The following is an 8,723-nucleotide window of genomic DNA, read 5'->3' on the forward strand; positions in this document are numbered from 1 at the left end:
ATAGAAACTTCCATTCAGGTGTGTTGAGGCAAGTTGGAGCTAAACTCTGCAGGACACCGGCCCTCCAGGACCGAGTTTGGATAGCCCTGGTCTACACAAACACTAACTGCATATCAACCTTTCTTGCACGTTAGTTTCAGTTTTATGTTTGCATTCCTATTCAGCTCAGCGGCTCAGTGAGGCGTACTGTATGTGAAATTAAATCTGTCATCTTGTTATGAACTGATGAACATGAACACAGTCTCAAACCTTCAGTAGTGTGATGTCAACAACAGCAGATGGGAAACAATGTAAGCCCATTTGACATTTTTAAGAGTCCTACAATGACGAAATACTTCAGATTTACATGTTGCTTGAAAACTATAGTTAATTACTAAAAGCTGTACATGGCTACTTTTGAATGCTCATCAAAGTAATAATATGGTTTTTGACAGCAGAATGATGAATGGTGTAGTTATGTGGTTCAACGGACTAGGACTAACTGACCCATGTTATGTAACTTTAGGTCAACTTTTTTTTCTATTCAAACAGTCATCTTTCTTGTATCTTTTGAACATATAATGTTTATATCTTGTAGTGATGGTTTCAAAACTGTGACTTGTAATGGTTATTCCAGTTTCTTGCTCCAGATGTCTGCTTTAATAGGGTAAAAACTAATTGAAATCACCATACTTACCTAGTTGATTGCATTAAGAAATGCAAAAAAATTAAATAAAAAATGTTATATGTTTATAATATGTGAGATGTTTAAATATACACTAATTTGCATACATTCTCCAGAAAATAAATCTAAACATTGGATAAAGACAGGTTCTAAATTCTTGTTTCATTTTGCTGATATACTAGAGTTAAACATTTTACAGAGGGGATTTTGGAGGATCTCTTTCATCAATCCGTGAATCAGAAAATACAGTTGACAGAAAAACATTTTTAGGGGAAAAAAAAAAGTACAAAATCAGGCAAATGATATATGAACAAATCCTCCATAAAATCCTTCAGAATATAGATAGGAATAACACTGTAAGTTTTAGTGTAAGTGCTGCTGAAGTGAGGATGAAAACTAATTTTTAGAAAAATATGTATTATAACTGAAATCTACAGATGCAAATAGATAAAGTGTTATCAAAAAAAATCTAATTATGTGTGAACAAACTGCTCTATAAAAACCTTCAGAATATATATATATATATATATATATATATATAGGAAGGAAACTGTAAGTGGGGTAAGAAGGGGAGAAAAACTCATTTTGAGAACACGCTTTTTAAAAATATGTATTATAATTGAAGATGCAGATAGATAAAGTGCAATAAAAGGAACACTTAAAAGTGCATTTTGGAGGTTTTCTTTCCATTAACCTGAAACAACACGTTATGGAAAGCCAGCAGTCCAAAATCTCAAAACTGACCAGTGCCTGGAATTTTTTTTTACCTGTAGTTTCTTGCAGTAATGCGATGGGCAAAACACTGCACTGGGGTAAATGCAATGTTTGTTTGGTTTTAAAAACTGAAATTGTCTGTAGTAATTGTATGTTTAGAGTAGTAATTGTATGTGCATTTTGGAGGTTTTCTTTCCATTAATCTGAAACAACACATTATGGAAAGCCAAACAACTCAAAATCTCAGAACTGACCAGTGCCTGAAAAAAATATTTTTGCATGTAGTTTCTTGCAGTAATTTAATGGGCAAAACACTGCACTGGGGTAAATGCAATGTTTGTTTGGTTTTACAAACTGAAATTGTCTGTAGTAATTGACGCATGTTTAGATGCTGTTTTTTTTCTTTCTTTTTGAACCCAAAACATTTTTAATGCTGACATGACAAACTAAAATCCAAAACACTTCATATCAAGTCAAACTATTTAATGAACACACAAACTCAGCAGTTATGGACCGCTTACACAATATTAACAATATCTGTCACACAATACAATGAAATTGACAATCGATGTTCAGCATATGATAAATGACACAGAAACATTGAACAGATGTGCTGGTGTGTTTCTTTGCTGGTTACAGCTTATAAAAGATTTAGCAATATTTATTTGCTACACAGATTCAAACAGTCTGTCCATAGTATAAAAATGAAAGGCAATTGACCGTCGAGCCGTCAGTCAAAGACTGCACCGATTTTAATACCAAAGACATAGTCAACGTTTTATTGTGCAAATTCTAAATTCAATTTGCAATTACAGGGAATACACTACAAATCTACACCGTACAAAACAACATCATACCACTGAGAAATACTTATCCTGAGACCTGGTACGCAAAGCATCCTCTGATAATATGATAACTATGGGTATGGACCGTTTGTGCTATTCAACACTATATGCATCATGTGTGGATGAATGCAATAGTGCAAAAATACTCTTCATATTTATCATACTTTAAGAACATTTCCTTCTGAAAACAGTCGGGTTTGAGTTGTGGCACAGGAATGTGAAACATAAACATGGAAGCATTTATCATCACAGCAATTATAGAACAATTAAGGAATCATGGTAAAACAACTGTCATGCATGAATCTCATTCAACCTGTTAAGAACATGTCATTCATATTTCACTCCAAAATAATTCAAAAAAAGTTTTAATAAGTTTTGCATTGTGACATTTTCATGACAATTAAGCACATTTCTCCCGAATTCTCATTATTGTAATGCATCAGTATTTTTTTAAAGTTCTGTAATTTTCATTTGTTTTCATACCTATAACACTATTTTTGTACTACATTACAGCATAAAACAGGATACTGCAGCAAAGATAGAGTCACAAGTCACAAAGAAAAATTAGTTATACAGTTTAATTAAAAAAAAAAAATTAAATCATCGAGGCTGTACAACAAATACTACCATGATACATAAATATTTTAATATTTAAATACATTACATCACTGTGTAAAGTTTGTAATAACTAAGATCTTTTAATGTTTTCGAAAGAAGTCACCAAGGCTGCATTTATTTGATTAAAACTATAGTAAAAATAGCAATATTGTGAAATATTATTATCATTTAAAATAACTGATTTATATTTTAATATCTTTTAAAATGTAATTTATGCCTTTGATGGACAGCTGAATTTTCAGCACCATTACTCCAGTCTTCAGTGTCACATGATCCTTCATTACAATGATTTCTGAGGGATCATGTGATACTGTATGTGCTTAATCAGCATGAACAATGTAACGTTAATTATTTATTAACAGGTTGTATTTTTTTCTTTCGGTTTTTTAGGTGAAATATAAGCCAGGTTTTTTTTTTTCCCTTTTTTTGAGAGATTCATCCTAATACATCGTAAACATTTTTGTATTCATAGCTTCAGCATTAAAATTATTCTAAAATTATGCGCATTTATATTTTTGCCATTTATGGAAAATATAAAATTAAATGTTAAAGGTGGGGTATGTATTTTATCAAAAACGCTTTAGAAAATTGACTCGGGCCGAGTACCAAAACAAACTTGTAGCCAATCAGCAGTAAGGGGCGTCTACTCATGATGCGGGGTTAAAACACGTATATTCACATTAAAACATGTATTACCATAGTAACACACATTGCTTTCACTTATTGATGACATACCCTCGGCCGGCTGGCACAGCAGATTCCGCCAATCGTTGCCTGGGTTGCGTACGTATGTGTGGGGCGGAGCTATCAAAATACGGACGCGACCCTTTTGGGGTAGGGGCATGTTTGTTTTGGTGATTTGAAATATCAACATTGGCTACACTGTAAAAAAAAAAATCCGTAAAATTTACGGTAAAAAACCGGCAGCTGTGGTAGCAACGTTTTAGGTTTTAACTTAAGTTTACAGTTAAATACCGTAATTTCATTAACTGATATAATGTTAATATATGTTTCTTCTTAGTTTAACAAAAAAACATCAAATTTGAAATGTAACGCAGGGAATTCTTGTAATGTCAATTTACGGTTATTCACTGTAAATTATACGGTCTTTTTCACTTCCAAAAACAGTATACTACCATAAAATTAATGTCCAATACATGTAATGTCCAATACAGTTTTTCACCATATATAGTAGGGGAATTTACCGTTAACCATTTAACAGGTTTTTACTGTAGCATTTTTACAGTCTTTTACCGTTAAATTCACGGTCATTTTTTACAGTGTACCAGAAATCACTTACCCCACCTTTAAAGAAGGTCTGTCAATGTTTGGCATCAAACTTTCAGCAATAAATTTAAGCAACTACTCTTAAAAACGAAATTGAATTGAACCGCAGCGAGAAGCAGGTAAAATGCAAGGAAAGTGTTGAATGGACAAACCACGGTCTGCATGCATGATGCAGAAATCAGCCGATAGCTGGCGCTGCTTGGCATATCCTACAGATATGGCAGTTTCCTCTTGTTTTTGGTGGCGACCGCAGTGGTGTTATGCAGTGACATTATCTTCCCTCAGTAGTGTTTTGCGCCTGTGGTTTGCGTTTCCTCACTGAACTCTCTGCTGCCCCCTCTGACGGAGGCTGATCACTGCCAGCGGCGGCTCCGTCGCTCATCGCTCCTTCCTCTTCGGTCGACTCGTCTCCAGACACTCGCTTGCTCTCGTTGTCCAGGTCAAATGTGCCTTTTTCTTCCATGAGGATGTCCTCCACCTCTTCCTCTGACACTTCCTCTTTCAATATCACAACTGCACAGACACAAAGATGGAAATGATTCAGTATTCACTATATTACAGAATGTTCAATAACACCTCTTGAGTTTATTGACCAAGTAAAGTTGAACTGGACTGAGTTATTAATTAAACTACTCAAGTAAACTGTTATTAAAAAATATATATATATAAACGTCAACTTAAAATGAAACATTTTTTATTTAGTTTAACTTAATGTACTAAAATAGCTAAAATCAAAACTGAAATAAAAAAAATTATCAAACTATATAGACAAAAAAATTTTAACAAAAATTTAAATGAAAATGTAAAATATAACACTGAAACTGGGCATTAAATATTCAAAATATATTTGCAATGATTTCACTAACATTTTAAAATACAAGCAACAGTATTTCAATTAATTTCTGTGAATGAGTTCCTATTTAAAGTGTTAATAATACTTTATTAAAATAAAAAGTTGTATCTGTTCATATTTAATGCAGCTGAACTAATATGAACCAACAATGTACAGTTGTATTTTATTAATGAACATTATCATTAATAAATACGGTACCAAATGTATACAGCCTAATTGTTAGTTAATGCAATTTAGTAAATGTATTAACTAATGTTAAATAATTGTGATACCAAAAATAAGGTGCAATAAGCAGTGATACAAGTTTCAAATAACATTATGCTACATTGTAATATTTTAAGTAAAATTAAACATAATTCAGATAATTAGTGCAGAGTAAATAATAAGTGTGTTTCTAATCTCACCTGTTTTGTCTTCTCTGTGCTTGGGTCTGGACGGCCAAATGCAGTCAGCGATCAAAACCAGCATCTAATTGAGATATATTTACCATTAGACTGAGTAATTATTTCAAACCCAGCAGCTGAAGTTCACTTTTGAAAGTTTGATCCACTACATGCGAGAACCACCCACCGGATCCTCAAAAGAGCCACAGAATCGACCAGTGTTACACAACTCGCCGTTGTATAATGTAGGAACTTCTTTTTCAAACTTTATTATATAATTCAAGTCATCATGTATCTGTACAGTCTGTGCGATCTGCTTCATAGAGCTCTTGCATCAGATGAAGTCAAGTGCACTTTGTTGGCTTCCTTTGGTAAATGGTCTTTTTAGATCTGTAGCACGGATGCTCCGTCCGCAGTAATATTTATGCATGAGATACTTTCATGCAAAGAGTAAAGCATTTCACTTTAGGCTTGGAGCATGAATAATACATTAACCCATCTAAACTGTGAAAATTATGTTTTTAAACTCACCAGGCCGAGCATCAGTCCCATAAAGAGCGTAATGATGGCAAAAATCACGTAAGAGCCCCAGCAAGGGATACCGAGCGTATTCGTCAGGTACGTGTGGATTTGCTTTGTTGAATGGACAAAATGGGAATATATTTAATACAAAATGACAAGATCAAATTCAGACTTGACAGGTTTCACCCAAAAATGAAAATTTGCTGAAAATGTACTCACTCTCAGGCCATCCAAGATATAGATGAGTTTGCTTCTTCATTAGATTTGGAGAAATGTAGCATTACATCACTTGCTCACCAATGGATCCTCTGCAGTGAATGGGTGCCGTCAGAATGAGAGTCCAAACGGCTGATCAAAACATCACAGTAATCCACAAGTAATCCACACCACTCCAGTCCATCAACTAATGTCTTGAAAAGACAAAAGCTGAAACAAATCCATCTTTAAGATGTTTTGATCTTCAACCGTTGCTAAAATAAGAGTCCATAATCCATAATAACACTTCTTCCAATGAAAAAGTCCTGTTGTCTCACATCAAAATCCATCCATACATTTGTTTAGAGCTGTTTTGGCTTGTAAACGGTGCTTGATCTGTGCAGATTTCTCTCCTGATTCACACCAGAACACTTTTTCACTGGAGGAAGCATTACTATGGATTATGGACTTGGATTTTAGTTAAAAATGTCTTATTGATGGATTTGTTTCAGCTTTTTGTCTTCTCAAGATGTTAACTGATGGACTGGAGTGGTGTGGATTACTTCTGGATTATTGTGATGTTTTTATCAGCTGTTTGGACTCTCATTCTGACGGCACCCATTCACTGCAGAGGGTCCATTGCTGAGCAAGTGATGCAGTGCTACATTTCTCCAAATCTGTTACTTTTATACATCAAATTTTTTGCAAATTTTTTTTTTGGCTTTTTTAAAGACAATACCACAGATCAAACTGCAAAATATTTCTTACTCTGATACACACGGAAACACGAAACAGATTAGCCATTCCTGACATTCTGTAAAAGAATAAAATGGTTTTAAGCAAGGAGTTACAGTATATACAAAATGTATTCAATTCGAACAACTTAATTTTATACAGTAAGCAAACACATCAGCCCTTTTTTTTCCAGACAGAAAAGGCTGTATTTACAGAAGAGAGGGTGGCGACTTCCATCCTGGCACCGGCTCAACCATCGCCCACTTTTTCTGCTCAACATACGCCTGGATATCCTCAATAGTCCGTGATGAAACATATTTGCGGAAATTTCCATCTTTAGCGCTGTGGATGAGATGTGTTGTTCAATATTATACTTGAAATTGATACATGCTATTTTTAATAAAAAAACAGAACCTAAAAGAACGTTTTGAAAGCCAGTTTTGTCATAACACCTGAGGGCATATAAATTCAGCCATCTGAGGACTTACTGAAATATAGTCGGCAGTGTTGTAACCAGAAACCTCCCACTCAGACCTGCAGAACAAAAGAAGAGAGGATGGATATATTGATGCAGAAATACAGATAGAAGAGCGAGAACATCCTATACCGGCCAAAGAAATCCCTTCGGCATGGGAAGGCGGTGAGCGGTCTATAGCAGCGCTGTAATAGGAGTAAAGCCTGACAGCTTTCTGACAGTAATGGGCGTTTTCTCCCCGCCAGCTGAGATTTCCACAGAAACACATTCAAGCCCGCTGCAGGTGGAAGCACAGGACAACACACTCCGCATCATTAGCCGCTTAAATGCAATCTTTGCTTGCATTTAAAATGCAATTAGCGTTCAAAGGGAATAGTCTAAACGGGTCTGGATATAATAGTATTAATAATAAAGGCTTTCATCTGCTTGTGATGTCACTCAATGGCACACATCAAATATAGTTGAAAATAAATTATGTTTTATTAACAAGGTTCGGGAGGAGCGCGTCAGATACTTAGCCTAATTAACACAGGTGGAGTGCACTCAAGTTAATCAACACCATGATATAAATACAACTGACTTACCTCTATCCATTGACGCTTATCAGCATCTTGGTTCGCTCGTCTACAACCATGTCGCAAAAATAAACCTCCTCGTCTGAAGATGAATCCAACTCTCCTCCGGTCCCATCGCCACAACCAGCCGGCCCTAAGACCACTCCTCCTCGGAGTAGCACCTCAATCGAGCCCCAGGCCCCATCTCGCGGACGCGGTTCGGCTCGAGCAGCTACTCGCATCCCAATACGCCTAGGCCTACCCTCGCCACCTCCGGCGAGAACCCCAGTCGACTCCCCGGCGTCCTCCTATCGCTCGGCCAGGCCAACGATTCCACCAATAGGAAAGTGGACCGTGTCGAGTCTGAGGCAAGCGCTGACCAAATCCGACATCCAACCTTCATGCAAGTTGAACAAAGCAGAATTATATGACTTGTACACAAATCTGCATCTAACTAACCTCTCTCCCGAGTCCACCCCAACCCCAAAAAAGGGCAAAAGGCAAGACAAACCTCCAGATACGCCTCACCGGACTCCACCATCTTCCTCTCGCGCAAGGCCCAGCTCTCCGCGATCTTCAAGCCGCGGCGTCAGGCCATCAGCAAGCCTGGACCGCGCCCCGGATCCCGCCGCCGCAAGGGTGCATGCGACATCGACCGCAGCTCAGCCTCGCACCGCGGCTTCTACTCCGACAACGCCGGGGCCCGTAGCTCAAGCAAGCACTTGGCCGCCTCCACCGCCAATCACAGCCCCGCCGCACGCCACTTTCGGCCCAGACCTCACAGCCCAAGCAAGCGCTTGGCTGCACTGGCTATCGAACAAAGCCCCGCCGCCCGTCACCTTCAATTCGGGGACCGCAGCCCAAGCAGGAGTTTGGCC

At 37.2% G+C, this 8,723-nt stretch overlaps 1 protein-coding gene and 1 long non-coding RNA gene across 2 annotated transcripts in view; one reads left to right on the forward strand and one right to left on the reverse strand.

Annotated features, from left to right (window-relative positions):
- The first annotated feature begins 95 nt into the window (after window positions 1–95).
- Window positions 96–7,082, forward strand: LOC107663154 (uncharacterized). Its single transcript, XR_001631294.1, has 3 exons — window positions 96–290; window positions 5,899–5,982; window positions 7,010–7,082. It is a non-coding gene; the product is annotated as an uncharacterized LOC107663154 (long non-coding RNA).
- The window catches only part of LOC107663153 (thioredoxin-related transmembrane protein 4-like), a 12,602-nt gene continuing 8,006 nt past the window's right edge, over window positions 4,128–8,723 (reverse strand). Inside the window, exons 3-8 of the mRNA XM_016453315.1 lie at window positions 7,305–7,350; window positions 7,030–7,158; window positions 6,850–6,895; window positions 5,896–5,997; window positions 5,386–5,449; window positions 4,128–4,641 (exon numbers count right to left, since the gene is read on the reverse strand). Coding sequence (XP_016308801.1) covers window positions 4,400–4,641; window positions 5,386–5,449; window positions 5,896–5,997; window positions 6,850–6,895; window positions 7,030–7,158; window positions 7,305–7,350 — 629 coding nt within the window. The 3' untranslated portion in view covers window positions 4,128–4,399. The remainder of the gene's footprint in view (window positions 4,642–5,385; window positions 5,450–5,895; window positions 5,998–6,849; window positions 6,896–7,029; window positions 7,159–7,304; window positions 7,351–8,723) is intronic.

Source organism: Sinocyclocheilus anshuiensis, unplaced genomic scaffold (assembly GCF_001515605.1).
Source record: "Sinocyclocheilus anshuiensis isolate Anshui unplaced genomic scaffold, SAMN03320099.WGS_v1.1 scaffold767, whole genome shotgun sequence".
NCBI lineage: Eukaryota > Metazoa > Chordata > Actinopteri > Cypriniformes > Cyprinidae > Sinocyclocheilus > Sinocyclocheilus anshuiensis.